Source organism: Sander lucioperca, chromosome 22 (assembly GCF_008315115.2).
Source record: "Sander lucioperca isolate FBNREF2018 chromosome 22, SLUC_FBN_1.2, whole genome shotgun sequence".
NCBI lineage: Eukaryota > Metazoa > Chordata > Actinopteri > Perciformes > Percidae > Sander > Sander lucioperca.
The window spans coordinates 406,722-424,360 of NC_050194.1; the positions used below are offsets into that span (position 1 = coordinate 406,722).

A 17,639-nucleotide genomic window follows, 5' to 3' on the forward strand; every position below is an offset into this window, starting at 1 on the left:
ACTTCATTATTTATATCTCTGGAAACTTTTACTTTTACTCCATTACATTTCCCCTAAGTATCTTAGTGACTCGTTACTACAAAATAAAATCAGAAGAAATTTGTTACACTGGAAAAAGGAAGGTTTGTCGAATCATTGCTCCTAGATTGCAAGTTAATGCACGCTCCATTCCAGTTGGTGACGTAATGCCTGTTTGTTGCAAAGCAAAAAAAAAAAAAAACATAGGCCAAAATAAAGAAGAAGAGGAGGAAGCATAATAACTGATAGTGTCATGGAAGCACCTGCTGCAGGCATGGTAACAGACGATGAACACCCCGACGACAGTGATGATAAAGATAACGTTACACACCTTTGGCCATAATCAAAGGGTTTTTCTACTTTTACTTTTACTTCTAATATCAGAAAAATACTTTTGATACTTAAGTACAGTTAATATCAGATACTTTAAAACTTTTATTCAAGTAATATTCTAAAAAGTGACTTTAACTTCAACCAAAGTCATTTTCTGATAAGATACTTGTACTTTTACTCAAGTATTGCTTTCAAGTACTTTATACAAGACTGGTGGGCACTATAATGGTGCGTTCCATTTGAACAGGGAGTTCCCAGTCAGAAATTTGAATTGGAACTCCCCCTGAAGTCGGATTTCCGACTCGGAAAGTCGGGAGAATCAACCCTGACCTCAAAATCCAACATGGCTGCTCCGTGCATCAACAGTAGTAAAAGCTGTAGTAATACACTGTTTATTAGCACTTCTGTCCTATTTGTGTCTCATTAATCATGTGGACATGTTGCTATGGTGTTTGTATGCACAAAATACATCCTAATGCTTTGTTATCAGCTGGTATTGCTAACAATGGCTAACCCGGCTAGAGCAAACCCCACTGTGAAATAACAGTTAATTCCTACTTGTTGTACTGGAACGCGGTCAACACCGGTGTGACGTCATTCCCAGCTCCAGCTTCCAACTTTCGAGGTAAATGGAACACAGTATTAAGGCCAATGAAAACTTAAAAAAAAAAATCTTCCTCTGGAGACACAAAAGGCTTAATACAATGTTTTTCACATATGTAATAGTACTGCCCAAGACCTATAAACACACTTTAATGTGAAAAATTGGTGGCATTTCCTTTTAAAGAATGACAATTTTCGAATTTGGTTTTCTCATTTATTCTAATTCTCTTTTGTCATCCAGGGTGATTCCATTCCCATGGAGGCTAAACTGACTAAGATGGATATTCTTCCAAAAGCCAGTCTGGAAACCTTGGATAGATCGCCAGTTAAGATGGTCTTATCTCAGGCTACTGTCCATGACCGCCACCCCCCTTCTACTACCTCTGGTGCCTTACCTCCATCACCCTCATCACCTCCCTCTCCGTCCTCCACCCAATACCCAAATGAGTTCAGCTCCTGTGGAGCCCTCCTTTTGTCTCAGAAGCTAAGACATCTGGAGCTGCAGACAAGAGAGAGCAGTGAGATGAGGAGGTCAGCTCTGGACCCTTCCTGTCTCCTCACCCCACCCAACACCCCCCACATCACAGATTCTATTGATACGGTAAAGGCATACCAGGATCCTTGGATGAAGGGTGACAGTGAGACACTTCCCTGGTCCTCTGGTGTAGATACACATGATGAAGGTAGAGCATAGAACTACATCACCATTGATGGTTGTCTTTGTTTGTCTACAGTAAGAGAAAACTGAGCATGTTTATTTTCTCCTTAGGTGGATTAGTATTTGAATGTCTGGCTGCACTGAAAGTAGACCATTTGAAGTCAGATTGCCCCAGTATGAAAACATTTGTTGAACTGAAAGAGGAAGAGGAGGAGGAAGAGGCGGATGACCATTATGATGACAATAATGATGAGGTTTTTAGTATGGAGCTGGAGCGAGGTGAAAGTGGACTTGGTCTTGCTCTGGCTGACACATGGGTGAGTGAAAGAGATGCAGATCTGATAATACATAGTTAACCCTGGGTTCTCTCTGTCCTGCTGTTATTAAAGACATGTCTGAGCTAATTACGACCCCTCAACTCACTCGTCGACTTTTGTCAAACTGTGATGTTCATCCCCTGATGGTCCAGGGAAGAACCATAGTTCCAAAGTGTGCGACTGCACTGGGTCTTGCGCTTCTAAGGCCTCACACCTTCAAAAAAATAAAAATACGTTTTTATATATATATATATATATATACTATTGATATTATTGTTTTCCTACCATACCTGCAGCAATTGGTGTAATTTCAGTACTCTATGAAGATCAACTTGCAGATATTTAGATATATGCAATCACAGGTATGTTATTGACATATGGAAATGCAGTTTTAAAATCATTTTTAAAACTTTGATTGTTTCAACACTGACATTTGAGACAGCTTCTGAAAAATGTTTTGATTTTTAAAAATGTAACCCAGAACATTAAGCAAGAAAGAATAAGAAAACATTGATAAAGTGAAAAAGGGTGTTTTGGATGTTTGTTTGTTTAGTGTGGGATTTTAAACGTTGCTGTGTGGCAGCTGACTACAAAGTCTTGGGTGTCAGTGAGTCTATGACATTTTGACCTCATCTTTCAGGACGCTTCCTTGAGGGTGAAAGGCATGTTCATCCGAGCAGTAGTTCCAGACTCTCCTGCAGCCCGGTGTGAGAAGCTGGTACCAGGAGACAGAATCCTGGCTGTTAACGGAGTCAGTCTGCTTGGACTGGACTATCAGCGGTACGAATGATTCAAATCTGAGCAAACTCATATTTAAAGGTCCCATATTGTAAAAAGTGAGACTTCCATGTCTTTTTTTTTAATTATAAAGCAGGTCGAGGTTATGCATAAATACTGTGAAAGTATCAAAATGCTCAATCTACAGAGAAATGCACACAGCCCGTATTCAGTGTCATTAAACGAGCCGTCTGTACTTCCGTATGGTTGTGATGTCACAACGATACTATATATAGGTAGAGAGTGCTGCTACAGTGACGTTACAGTCATTCCCAGGCTGCAATGACGGTTCAGAGAGGCAGAGTGCACAGATGTGAAAGACCCAGAAACGCTGGCCAATCAGAGCAGACTGGGCTTCTTCGGGGGGGGGGGGAATTTCAGCAGAGGGTGAAGATAGGTATATTCAGACAGACAGTATGAGAAAAACAATGACTTTTTTCAAATTAAAGCATAGAAACATGTTCTAGTAGAAACACAAAACACTAGTTTTAATTTGAAAATGAGCATGATATGGGATCTTTAAATAGCAAATGTGGATAACTGCTGTTTTGTATTTACACCTCTTCCACCTCTGTGTCTCTATTTTGTCTCTGTTAGGGGAAAGGAGCTGATCCAGTCGTCAGGTGACAGACTGAGGTTGCTGGTGGCCAGATCTGACTGGATGGCTAAAGCTATACAGACTGATTGCTGATGTCGTTTTTCACTGCTGCAGGACTGTTAATGCACCATAAGCGCACTTCCAACATTCAAGTTCAGAACATTGGCCTTAAAATAAGGATATGAGTGTTTTGAGGACAAAAATAAAGTATATGATTATAATATATTTTAGCTGTTTTTTGATTTTTCTGTACCACCAGTACTGATCTGAAAATCTTTTTTTGATCGCGCCAATTCTTGGGCAGGTACCAGAGTATTTGCACACGTCACAACACCTGTCCTTATTACCTATGCTAATAAACAATTAAGATCAAGTGGGATTCATCATTCATCACATCTGGGTAAGAGCAGATTTGAATGGTTAAGAACTTTTGGTGCATCTGGAGTTGACTGAAAGTTGAGAAAATTTAAGAGAATATTTCTGCATGAGGCCCATTATCTTCTACATATGGGCTATTATCTCCTTCATAGGATATATTAAAATTTTGATTCTGGCTTTCTTCTCATGAGATATTGGGATAGGCTTAATTAGGCTGTTTGAGAGTGAGAAATTCGTGCAGAATGGAGCGCTTAGTGCACGGTACAAAGTGCATTGAAAGTTCAGCCAGATGCAGCATAAACAAAAAGTTTTACCTTCTCAATTAACTACAAATGTCCACTGTAAAACGTAATAGAACTGTGAGATTTCTCCATAAAAAGTTTCTATGAAGTGGTAGATTGATGCATGCCGGTTTCCACGTGAGCGCAAACGCCCATGTGACCTTGCGTAACTGCTTGGCCAATGACCATGTTTCACGTCATTGAGACTGGGAAACAGTGGTGTGAAGTAACTAAGTACATATCCTCAAGTACTGTACTTAAGTACAATTTTGAGGTACTTGTACTTTACCTATTTTCATTTTCTGTTTGCTTATACTTCTATTCCACTTTATTTCAGAGGGAAATATTGTACTTTTTACTCCACTACATTTATTTGATAAATTGAGCTATGGGTTTTCGTTACAGATTCAAATTATGAATACAAAATATTATCAACAAATAGAGATGATATATTCTTATCATAGATAAAGCAATAAGCCCCACCTTTACCAGTTGCAACATTGAAATCATACAAATCGAAATATATATTATAATCCAATACTATCACATACATTATTCTGAAATGTGCCATTCTGCATTGTGAGTATTTTCACTTTTGGTACTTTAATAAGTTTTGATGCTGATACTTTTGGACTTTTACTTGAGTACAGGTTTGAATAGGACTTTAACTTGTACCAGAGTACATCCAGCTGTGGTAATACTTTTACTTGAGTAAATTATCTGTGTACCTCTTCACCCGACAACTTTATTTTATTTAAATATTGCTCACAACATTAAATATTTAGGACGAAATAAGCAATTATCATATATAGTCAAAGGAAGAGGCAAAAATCCTTATAATATTAATATATATATATATATATATATATATATATATATATATTGTGCTGTTCTGCCACTGGCCATAAACCGACCAATAGCCTACCTAATTTTTTAGGCCAACACTGTAATCCATGTTTGGGAGTTTGTAATCTGATAGTTGATTGTTTTTCATTTTGGCATGAACAATGCATCTCCCTTTATTACAGTTTTTCTCAATTGCTAAAACACTAAAACCCATTGGCTGAACAAAGTTCTAAAGCTAGTTGTGCAGTCTGTTACCATTTTTAAACCATTTCACATGGTAAAACACAATTTGCAGATCTCACTTAGACTTTTCAGCAAAACTCTAAACACATTCTCATTCTCAAAACACATTCTGCACTCTAATGTACATGTCAACCATACTGGTAAACACAAGTGGCAACAATCAAATACAAATATGTACATGTCATTGATTGAACACAACCACTCAAAATTGATTTCACTTGTTTCAAATGATGTGACACAACCAATATAAGCCAGTTCAGAGAACAAACAGGTTGTTGAAGGTGGGAAGGAGAAAGTCTGAGAATGGATAGCCTGTGGTGATATAGGTGAGGAATCATGTCAGGGCTGGATACGACACACAAGAGGCTTCTTCCCCCGTTGCCTCAGGAGGGACAACCCAGCCCAAAGACAAGAAGAAGCACATTGATCATGTTTACTCCTTTGATTTTTGTCCCTATATTGTATACTGTAGTACAGTGCATTGTAGGCTGTATACTGTACAATGAACAAGTTGTATGGCCCTGAACATTGTGCTTTCCATTTGTTACTGTAACAGTACTGACTGCTCAATAGATTTTGACTGGTTGCAGGTTCATATCAACAAAGAACAAGAATTATAGTATCATAGAGACAAAGGACAAGTTTGTGAGATGCAGGGTACAGTACTGTATAAATAGGGGTACAAGGAGGAGGAAGAACAAAACAAATTGCAAAGAGCAAAGCAGAGTAGTAATTTCTGATCAATTTTGAGCTACTATGATAGAACATGTTTTCGTTCATCAAAAGACAATGACGGAAAAATATGAAATTTGTTTTGAGATTAAAAATGTACTTCTCCCTGAGAACTATATGTTTTGAACAATGTGTTTTCTATTTTTTGGTGTATTGTTTACTGACTGCTTGATAGTGTATATCATTTTGATCACTTTGTTTATGATTTGAGAGCAGTGTTTGATTTTGAACACAGGTAAAACTGCCTTTTGAGGCGAAAGTTTCATTTTGGGAGAGGAGTCAGAGGTTTTTTAAATAGTGCTTGAAGATGAGGTTTTGTGTTTAATGTTTTCAGAAAATGGAGCAAGGTTTCAGAAATTGTGTTTTATCAATTGAGAAAAACCGTAAAAGAGAAGGCTCCCCTGCTCCATGAATGACAGTGCTTTACGTTTACGATTGGCAGGTCTGTGCTGCCCTCTGCTGGACAACACTGTCATACAAAGGTTTTCTCTCATACCACTTGAATTACAATATGCTAAATATGTTATTATGGTATTTTTGCCCAACGACGCCAAAAATAAACTGCATATCGCAGCTTTAAGTTATTTAATGTGATAGTAGGCTATCAAATTGTATTTAATGCTACTTCAACGAATATTTGCACCTTTGTTTCCTATGTTTCGATTCAGTCTAAGGAAGTGAACTATTCACGCCACCAGTAATAAAGACCGTCTGTCCATCATCTCAGTTAGTTCTCTCTGAAACACCGGTAAACTCGTCTATTTGTGTGCAACCAATCTGCTCTTTCACACTGAAAATAAAAATAGTTATAGTCGGGATGATAAGGACTGAAATGCAGTCTTTATTAGATGACATGTTTCTATTTCTATATCACTTTATTACTATTAATGATAAACATTAACGAACAAAATAAGGGACAAGACAAAACCCCAATCATTAAGACACACATACCAGCAGAAAGCTGGGATGAACAATCATTTGTGGCTGAAGTGAGTGGTATTTTGAGCTATTTCTGTACATTAATTATTTTTTTTCAGAGTAGAGTAGTTGTATTTACTATCTTTTTCATACAACTTGAATGCAGCATGATGTTAGCTAGGTAGCCTGCTAACAGTGGGAAACAGGCAAACAATATGAGCATCTTATAAGTTTCGCTTCTTAATTTTGTACCGTATGGCACTTATTGCAGCGGTGTTATGATCCGAAATACCAATACTGTGACACTGGCTATTTTACAGCTCGTTATTGAATGACTTATATGATTAATTTAAAGTTATATCATTATACTTCTAGTATTATTTGCAAATGTTAGCCAGCATAGCAGCTCCGCTAGCTAAAGTAACGTTACGTTAAATTGGTTCTACATTGCCATTGTTATTTTCTTCAGCCCACAGACGGAGGGTGTTGAATGAAAGAGTGACAGTGAAGATACACAGTCGACAACTGCAACTAAAGGCAATTGTCTGGGACAATAACAGGTAACTTAGCTGGAGAGTCAGTCAGTCATGCTATTTTAACAAGTTTTGTTGTTTTAAAGTACTGCTAACACGTAAGTTAACGTTTGCAGTTACTCTGGTTGCACGCGCTTTTTGCCAGATAAATTAACCTTAACTTAGATTACCGTCTGACAGGAGGAGGAGGAGAAGTACATTGTAAGTGTGGAATTCCACGATGTAATTTGTGTTATTAATGGAAGAGAAATGTAGTAAAGTTTAATTATATTTTCCCCCTAGATAGCCTACATAATGCCAGGGGCGTAGCCAGACGTTGTAATCCTTTGGGGGGAGTCTGGTGGCATGCTTCATTTATGCCAGCTATGCACTATTTTTCAAGCCATTTGATAATAAATTTAGAATGCTAAAAAGTCTGTACAGCATTAGGGTAAAACACGATAATTGCCAAGAAAAAGAATCATCCTGTTTTGTAGGCTATCTAATTGTTCCTCAACTGTCTTCATCATTGTGAATCCAAAACACAACATATGTTGAGGATGACTCATTTTCACTTCTGTCACCTAAAGAGAGGCAAAACTTGATGTTATTATTTTTAAGTTACATAACGTGTAGGGTAGGAATTCTTTGCAGCGGCCCAGGTTCAAGTCCGACCTGCAGCCCTTTGCTGCGTGTCATCCCCCATCTCTCTCCCACCTTTCCTGTCTATCCACTGTCACTATCAAATAAAGAGAAAAGCCCCATACAGTGTGGGAAACAGGATACAATCAACAGGATACAAGGGAGGCAGCAGGCATATATTTCATGCCAAGCAAAATCATCACCCTCACTGTAGGTGGGAAACATCTCTGTGTTAACTATGCTGGGTAGGGGTGAGTACTTGTCAAGTCTCAACTTCACAAAACTGGCTTGGGTTCAACAAGTTATTGAACTTTGTGACCTAATGTTTTGACTGATTAGTTTTGAGTTTGCGTTGCACAAATAAATTAGCTTAGCCATTGAGGTCAGTCACTTTTCTGTTATCATCACCGTTCTCTCATATATTCTTGTCCTCATCATCAGTTGCCGAGCTTTCCCTATGCTGTAAGCTACAGCCCTAGCTGTGAGGAGAGAGAAGACATGATGCACTGACCACAGTCACAAACTGACCAATTCAAGGTATGTTATTGGTGGCTTGCTTTTACCAGTGGCCCTATAAATGCACACAGCTGTTTTCTTTGCTGCCACTGACTTCTTGCAAACATTGCTCTTTTGTTCTTGAAGCAGAATAGTTTACCTTAGGCTATGTTTAGACGGAAACGATCTGAAGAGAAAACGCAGAAGTGGCGTTGTATTCTCACTTTTTATTCCGCGTTTAGACAAGCGTTTTGGGGGGGAAATCTGCGTGCATATGGTGACGCAAAAGTGTGTGAAATTCAATGTAGTATACACATCAGGCGGCTAGGTGGTAGTGTGAAGCACTGCCACACAACCCCACCAAGTCTGTGCGCCTGCGTAGAACCTTCCTTCTACTTCTCTCCCTAGTAGTGCGAAGATACACACAGATAAACACGCGACATACACGCGGCACGGCACACACACACACACACACACACACACACACGGCGCACACACACGACACACACACACACACACACACACACACACACACACACACACACACACACACACGCATGCGGCGCACACACACACGGCACACACACGCGGCACACAGCACACACACACACTCTCGCACAGTGCGTTCTTACCCTTTAGACGGGAACGCAACGGTGGAGCGTTTTTAAGATTTCCACTCTGGAGGGTGGTTTCACTTTTTTGCATTTTTTAAGCCCCAAACGAAAGGCACATTTTTCACCCACGAGCGTATTCGTATAAATGGGGCCTTATTGTATAAAATCTGGATACAGAGACTGTGGATCAGAGTTACATTTAGTACAAGAAAGTACTGTGCCTTGTCCTTCAATTCTAATTTGCATTTAACATTTAATTTACTATGCAGCTAAGCAATGCAATCAGCAACACCAATGCCATCTAGTTGATTTTTTTTAAGTAAAAAGAAAAGAAGCTGAAAAGATGCAATCCATTTGTCTATGAGTGATGAACAGTTGAGAAATCATTGTAGAGATGCTTACTCATGCAGCTAGTCTACACAGTGTCTTTAGCTCTAGACTGTTGTACGTTCTGGTGTTGGATCCTTTCGATTTTAAAGAAATTTTAACTGTACTAATGAACCATAAAAGCGCTGCAGCCACGCTGCTGTGAAAGCTCCCTGAACGTCATTTATCAGAGCCTGGTCGTTACCCCTCTCCGCGGCTGTCTGCTCCACTCCATATCTTTATAATGGAGTTAACTGGAGCTGACCGGAGCTAACTGCTAACCGGAGCTAATCATTGCCAACCGAGCCTTCAGTTCCCGTTCTCTGTGCCCATATTCATTAACTGTATTTATGGACTCGAGCCCAAATAAAACCCGTCATTTTATTAAGTTGGCTGTAGAAGTTTTAAACCACAACTCAGAGTTGTTGGAATTACATAAATCTGTTCAGATGAGATCTTAATGGGTGCAACACGAACATGTATAGTACAAAACAGCGTGTTAGGATCCCCAAAACATGGATTAAAACACTTCAAGAAATGAACAATGATCTATAACAAACAAAATGAACAAGAATTAACTTTAGATAGCCCTAGTCTTATATGATTTAACAGCAGTTAGGAGGAGACCGTGTTGAAATGTATAAGAACATAACTGTCTTTATGGATCATAGTATAGTTTTAAAGTTAAGTTGTTAATAACATTTGGGCTTCGGGTAATAAAGTATTTTATCTGCTGAACCATGACATTTGACAAACCAACCAGATTTAATTGACAAAGCACATCAAAGGCTACACTTCATCTGTATCATCTTTTAGTCTGATTTGTTTAATATGTAATTAGTTATTTCTAAATGATCTTTTAATGTTATGTAGTCATTGTTTTCAATAAATAGTTTATAAACCTTTGTTTGACTAGTTTATTACTGAACCCTGCCATCACACGCCGCGCTGTCACATCCTGCGCCACCCACCACCGCAAGTATATTCTCAATCTGAGGGAAACACTGGTTTTGGATATTATTTTCATACTGTCGGTTATGTGTCAAAGGTGTTGTTGCTGTGCACAGATCTGACAGCCCACCAGGTAGCCCACATCGCTGTGTGGATGTTCACATTGTGGTGTTCGGTGGTGTGGACGGCCTTATCATCAGGCCTGTATGGTCAGCCAATGGAGAGGGAGTCTGAACTTCAGTAGCCCCACCTGGGTCTATGGCTAGATAGCAAATGCACATGAGAAGTACATATCAAACACTTAGGGTGATTTCACACATACTTCATTTGGTCCGGACATTCAGACTTTTCGGTTTGATCCGAACCAAAATTAGAGGTGTGAAACCTCCCCCACACCACGCTCCGGACCAAACATCCGAAGTTTGGTCCGACCAAAAGAGGTGGTCTCGGTCCGGACCAAACTGAACCATGGTCCGGTTCGTTTATAGTGTGAAAGCATTTTTTGGATGGTTTGGACTTTCGGACCAAATACAAGAAGCTCTGGCAGGCTCTCCTTGTGTTACAAGACCGGGGAAGCTCCTTTAAGGAATAGCTCGGTGCTTAGTGTGTACGTGAGAGACAGTAACGGTGTCAGCGCTCAGAGCAGACAGCTGTCGGCTATCAGAGCAGAGAATACATCAGCAGTTTATTTGTTAAGTGGTAGTAAATGTACAGTGTAGGTTTCCGTTTGTCTCTGAATAAATGCTCCAGGAAGAAAGTTCCCGTGTCTTTGCTTCTCAACATCACAACAAAACCAAAAGAGCCGCGGCAGTAGGGGAGAGCAGCAGTCAGTTGAAAAAACTCCGACACAGAGAGAGGATACGAGAGGACGGGGAAGCCCGTCTACAAACCAATCAATTATAAGTATCTGGAGACGCAGCTCACGTATGTGATGACGGCAGGACGTAGTTTTGTCACTTACAGATCTTTAGTGCGCTTGCATAACTGCAGTGTGTAACTGCAGTGTGAAACCAAAACTTACTGGATCAAATGTATACAGTGTAACAAAAACATGAACCTTGGTCCGGCCCTTGGTTCGGACTTTCATGTGTGAAAACGCCCTTAGTAACGAAATGCAAAAAAATAATGAATCTTTTGCAACTGTGGCAGACAAACAGGCATTGACAGTTATAAGGCGATATAAGGTCGGTTTCTGTTGTTTTTGTTATTTTATTTATTTATTTTTAAGGTATGTGCGTTTCTGAAGCTGCAGCACTAGAGTTGGTCCGATGGCCATACCCTACAAAAACGGGGTAAACATGCTTTGTTCAAGGAAACGTATAGAGAACTATTCATTTCCAAATACATTAGCTGGCGTTATGCTATGGACATTATACTGTACATGTCAGAAATGACATGTAGTCATTGTTAAAGTTATACTATAAAACCAGAACATATAGGATAATAAATGGCGTTACATCAATTATTATTATCATTATTATTATTATTATTATTATTATTATTATTATTATTATTATTATTATTATTATTACAACCGGCAATGAAAGCATATGAGCTAAGTGAGATTTTCTTAAGAAATCTACGAGCCCCGGAGGTATTACTAGCACCCATTATAAACTGACTATTTAGTCTTGTATTAAAGGCCATGTATCACATATAATAAATGCATACATAGGATAAACACATTTAGACTCTGTTCAGTCCAGTCATAAATGACAAAAAACAATGCAATAAAGCTCAGCCTTCCATTTTTTATTTTTTTTTCTCGTTTCGTTCCAGACTCACTGGTGTGAAAAGGAATTTAATCTCTGTTTCGTTTCTTCAGCAGTTGAGGTGAATCAGCTGGGGCAAGCCAGGAATGTGAAACTCAAAGCCAGTTTTACCCCTCCGTTCCTCAGTCACATGATCTCTTATATTTGTCATTGATGTCACCAGTTTCCCTTACTTCTATTACCATGTCATCTGGTAAATACTGTATCATTAGGTTTTTGTCTTTGCAGAACATACTTAAATGAATTAGTGCCTCAGACAAATAGATTTACTGTAGGTCATGAAAGACAGGCAGTATGCTTCTCTACTGCAACTCCAGCTGCTTTTGTTAGCGTTATTGTTGTCTGTTTTTATTGCTTTGCTCGTGAGATGTGGCATAACCATTTCCAGGAATATGAGAGTGTGACTGTTGGTCACAATCAGCCAGACTGAATGAGCTTACCAGTTACTTTCAGTTTCATTTCTCTGTGACTTTGCTCAGAATGAAACACAATAGGAAAGGAGGGAGGGAGGGAGGGAGGGATGGGAGTTTATAAGCTAAAACAGGATGCCTGTTTATACACAGTAGTTCAGCTTCTGATTGAGATCACCAACACATCTTGTAATTTGAAAGAATAGGTAAGATTGACCCAATCTCTCTCCTACTTTTTATGCAACTTTCTACTCTTGAATTTAGTTTGTCCACGTGCATCTACATATGTTGGCAACGTTTCATGTTTTGTATGATTATTTCTGTAATTGAAATGCCATGGTTTGTCAAATAAGAAAATACAGTTTACAAGCTGGGGTAGTATTATAGATGGGTTGATAGTGTAAACCTTTTCAACTTTGTGTTGTGCTGTCTGCCAGCTTTGTATACATGTATAGTCATAAACAAACACTAAGGGTTCATTTGGTGTGCCTCTGTTAGAAAAGAGAATAATCTGCCTTGTTGTGCTCAATTTATCACTATACTTTATTGGCTACCTGGTTTGACGAGTGACAGTTTGATCTGGTAGGCAAAATATTTGGTAATGAGAGCCCTCCAATTCAATATTGCAATTTTAGTTTTCGTCAACATTGACAAGAATATTTGCTAGGGCTATTAAGTATTAAATCACCATACTTTCTCAGTACTGACCAAAGTGTGTCCATAGCATTATATCACAAAGCTGTCAAGCTGTCATCGCAATCGTCAAATCAAATCAAATGTTTGGATAGATTGTTAGTCTTATTCTTTCATCAAAATTTCAACATCTAAATCAAGAAATCAGGAGACTTTGCTAGTTATAGACAGAATATATTTAGACAAAGTTATTGTGCAACTGTTTGAACAATGTATTTATTTTTGTTAATAATAATAAAGCTAATACTAATAATTACATGCAGCCTCTTTCACTTAAACGTAGACATTAGATTCATAGTTAATACGAAAATATTGATTGTAGCAGATTTAAACTACTAACTTATATATAGGCATTATAGCCAGGCTGATGGTGATTTTAAAAATCCAATAATTATACATCTGCCAATGTCCATTTTTTTATTTAAATCCCTTCCATTTAGTTATTCAAAAATGATGACCAAAATATGTACTGAGTGGGACATGTTACTGTTGAAAAATAAACTACTGTTACTATAGTCTGGCTCAACGGAAGTACATTGCTGGGATAAAGCCTGACGCGCCAGATGACCAAACTGCAGCGCTGACACAGTGCTGTGGAGAAAGGTCTGGCAATGCGAGACCACTGTTACTACAAAACAACTAATTTATTTTTATTTATCAGTTAGCATATCATTTATCTTTGATAAGATAATATTGGCCAATATATCGGCACAGACAATTTCTATAAATGGCACCAGTACATTTCAAACAATACTTAGCCCTCATATTGATGGCTACTGTTGTAGGGTTTCCAGTATAGAGGTTTCTGCATCTTTTTGTTCTCTCTCTAACATTAAGGATAATTCTCTGTTGGATATTTATGTGTAGTTTGTGTGTGTTTTAATACAAATTACTTAAACCACATGCATGTAGCTTATTAGTGAGAGCACAGGCTACTGGTAAACTACTTTGCAGTGTTTATCTGATATTAATGGTCTCTTTTTCCCCGGATAGCATTGCTCAAAATGGGGAAGGTTCTGGAGAATATAGTGGCCATGGTGAAGCAGCACCCAGATGGGATCCCCCTTAAAAAGCTGGCTGTATTCTACGGCCAGACCTACCACAAGAACCTGACTTTATCATCCCTGGGTTTCGACTCCATGGCTAGCCTGGTAGCCTCCCTGGACAGGGATCTGGTTGTGGAGGGGGAACTGGTGTTTTACAAGTCCAGTCGCCATGATAGTCAGATCGTAACTGGAGCTGGAGCATCAGCAAAAGCTACAGAAGACAACAAGAAGATTGAGAACGTTCTAGAAAATATTGTGGCCATGATGACAGAACACCCAGATGGGATTCCTCTGAAGATGGTGGCTATAGTCTACAGCCAAAAATATCGCCACAACCTGGCCTTAGCCTCTTTGGGCTTCAAAACTATTTCCTGCCTGGTAGCATCTTTAAAAGAAGATCTAGTTGTATGTGGGGATTTGGTGTTCCATAAGATCCACCAGCCTCAAAATCAGCCTGTTGCTGGGAAGCCAGCAAAAGCCATAGATGACAGCAGGCCTACAACACCACAGAGAACTGAAAAACTTATTGGGAAGAGTAGCACTACTCAGAGTGTTACAGTGCCACAGGTGGATGTCAGCTCTGACTATGTGACTTCCAACCAGGCAGGAGTTAACCTTTTAGGTCATCCTTTGATTAGCACTGCCTCTTTATTTTCCACCGACTATCTTCCTATTAACCCACTCTTTACTGCGCCCAAGCCAGCTGAGAAATTGAGCCAACAACAGCTGTACCAAAGGGTCGTAGAGGTCAGTTCTGTTAGCTTTTGTTTCTAATGTATATATGTATATCTGAATATATTTGACATTAAAGCAACACTATTACAATAACACTCATTTAACTTATAGCTAGTAGTGACCTGGAAAGTGCATGTTTCATCCAAACATGGTGCTAGTTACCCTGACATAAAACTCGACATAAACCAATGCACAATGACAGTGTAGACATTTTACATTGGCTAGACATGGTGTTACGAGTCCACAATGTTATTGAGGCTGGTAATAGTTAGTTAGCAAGGCACGGTCACAATCCAAATGGAAACCCCACAACCAAAAATATTTTAAAAAACGGGTCACAAATATTTAGTTTAATGAGTTAAAAATGCTCAGTAATATCCCATAACAGCTAGGCACTACTTTTATAAAATGTAACTCAAACTGCAGAAAGTTGTTTATTTGTTGGCGACTATTGTCTGTCGTGGATTAATACACATTTGGTGCTCTAAGTATTCATGGCAGCAGGAAAGTATCAGTAGTATGAAGGATTACATCAAAATAATCTCATGGAAATTCAAAATAACACCAGCCTCATCCTATAACTAATGCTTCATCACAGTGCTGTACATTCAAAGTGGGCATGTCAGATACCAATCGAGAAATGCAGGCAACTGCACTGAGAGAGAGACTGGGAGGAATGGCGGTTAGTTTTCCCTCTCTGCCCCTACTTGCAGGTTATTTATCTATGGAGTAATGTAAGCATGGGTGCCACTTTTGATTAGTTCAGTCACCTATTTTAAGGCTTTAAATAAGTCCCATGAAAATCAATCATTCCTCGGTTTTCTGATGCAGAGAGGAGTGTTAGTGCCCAGACCACTGCTTTTGAAACAAAAGCTTTAAATATATCAAGTCAAAACATTTCAGTTCAAAATTGCTATCTGTGTCTGACACAGACAGATTACCACAGTAAAACTGGGGGCATGGTGTTGATACTTTGCATTTGTAATCCACGTTGGCTGACTTTTGACAATGTCATTCTAAAGTATATTCACAAATATATTTGAAGAGTTTGAGTTACATATCAACTAATAACAATTCACAAGCATGTAGTCATTAATGATGTAAACAAACCTTCAAAAGCATTAAGCTAATCGCAAAACTGACCTTTGAATTTTACAGCATGCAAAGTAATTACCACTGTCTACATTTGTACTGTATGTGAACCAACTGGGCAGTAAAAGTTTATTGATATGTTCCAGGTGATAAAGAAGTACCAGTTGAGTGCTCCATCATTGGACGAGCTCCAAACCTGCTATTTGCAGAGGTTTAATGAACAGCTCCCTATCACACAGTACATGTCTCTGTATGACAGCTGGGAGGCATCTTGCCCCAAGAAGCTACACACTCAATCTGAACCGACAGCAGATCCCAATACTGTTGTATTGCAGACAACTACAGGTAGCCAATCATGACATTGTTCACTTTAATGCATTAAAAATGAGAATTGCCACTTATCCATACTTGTATAACAAATATGTGTTGCCATATCTTTCCCCAGTAGCACAGGGTCTTACGCAAGAGCCTGAAGAGAAACCGCAGCAACAGGCCATTGCGTCTATCTTCCTCTCGGACTCTGACTTTCCAGTGCTGGGGGCAGATGTGAGCTCGACCAAAGAGAAGAAGAGCAAAATTAGAGATGCAACCCAGAAAAAGGACAGTGCCACTGTCTTTAGAGAAGCTTATCATGCCCAGCTGAGAGAGGTCCATGGAGCTAATATGCGGGCAGTAGAGGCTGTAGTACAGGATGAGGAAGAGCTCGCAGGGAGAAGGCGGAACCGAGTCCTGGATCAGGATTCTGTCAACAGTTTAATGGAAGATGTGATACGAGACATAGCTGCTGAGGGAGAGCTGGTCACCAAAGAGAAGGTGAGGGAAAAAAAGGACACATTTTTAATTATTGATATTGCTCTCACTAGAGCCAGCAGGTGGCGAGCTTAGCTTAGCATAAGGTCTAGAAGCAAGCTAAAACAGCTAGCCTTGCTCTGTCCAAAGATCTTTTTAAAAATAAGCCCACTACCACCTCTAAACTGCATCTAATTAACACTTTATATCTGTTTTGTTTAATTTATACAATAACCTAAAGGTAAGTTGTGGTTTAACAGGAGTTGGAACAAATCTTTGCAGGGTGCAGTTGCTTCTGATGTCTCTTGCTAGTTGCCTGGCAACTTCACGGTGATGACAAGAAAAGGAAGTCACGGCCAAGAGTTGCCTTCTCTCTTGCCTTTGTTGTTGTATTGCTACATTTCTTGGCATATTACCTGTATTACCTATACCTGTCAATCAGTGGAATAGTGTGATACTGCCAGCATTGTGCTCCATATGCTCCTCATGTGCGATACAAACACTACAGGGACCCCCCTCACAAAAATGTTAAGTGATTAAAAAACACTTCACATGGTACATTTTTAATCAACCTTAACAATTATATATGCTGTTCAACATGACTAATTGTTGTTGATTGTAAGATTAGGGGGTATGGGGATGTAACATTGACCCTTTTAGCTACTAAAAGGTAATTCTGGTGCTGTAGTTGCATAAACAAAAATAACACTGCAATCCCCATAAAGTCTATCCGGGAGGCATTAATATAGTTATTTCAGTCAACAGTAGCATGTTAAAATAACCAAGTACAAAGTAGTAGTGAAAAGAAGTAAATGTATAT

The 17,639-nt window shown here is 39.0% G+C and overlaps 2 protein-coding genes across 8 annotated transcripts in view; both read left to right on the plus strand.

The window, feature by feature from the left end:
• Nucleotides 1-3,527, plus strand: part of LOC116044127 (ras-associating and dilute domain-containing protein-like) — a 43,258-nt gene extending 39,731 nt beyond the window's left edge. For all 3 annotated transcript variants that reach the window (XM_035997308.1, XM_031291170.2, XM_035997309.1), the window contains exons 15-18: nt 1,196-1,637; nt 1,724-1,929; nt 2,570-2,709; nt 3,304-3,527. In XM_035997308.1, the coding sequence (XP_035853201.1) occupies nt 1,196-1,637; nt 1,724-1,929; nt 2,570-2,709; nt 3,304-3,397 (882 nt within the window). In that variant the 3' untranslated portion in view covers nt 3,398-3,527. The remainder of the gene's footprint in view (nt 1-1,195; nt 1,638-1,723; nt 1,930-2,569; nt 2,710-3,303) is intronic.
• A 3,348-nt stretch (nt 3,528-6,875) lies between these two features.
• wu:fj29h11 (protein NO VEIN) overlaps nt 6,876-17,639 on the plus strand; it is a 62,953-nt gene continuing 52,189 nt past the window's right edge. For 2 of the 5 annotated variants that reach the window (XM_031291132.2, XM_035997305.1), the window contains exons 1-5: nt 6,876-7,262; nt 8,298-8,393; nt 14,151-14,950; nt 16,177-16,375; nt 16,476-16,843. In XM_031291132.2, coding sequence (XP_031146992.1) covers nt 14,162-14,950; nt 16,177-16,375; nt 16,476-16,843 — 1,356 coding nt within the window. In that variant the 5' untranslated portion in view covers nt 6,876-7,262; nt 8,298-8,393; nt 14,151-14,161. Of the gene's footprint in view, nt 7,263-8,027; nt 8,108-8,297; nt 8,394-12,578; nt 12,671-14,150; nt 14,951-16,176; nt 16,376-16,475; nt 16,844-17,639 lie in introns of those variants that run through there. The other 3 variants (XM_031291136.2, XM_035997304.1, XM_031291134.2) reach the window with 3 other exon arrangements.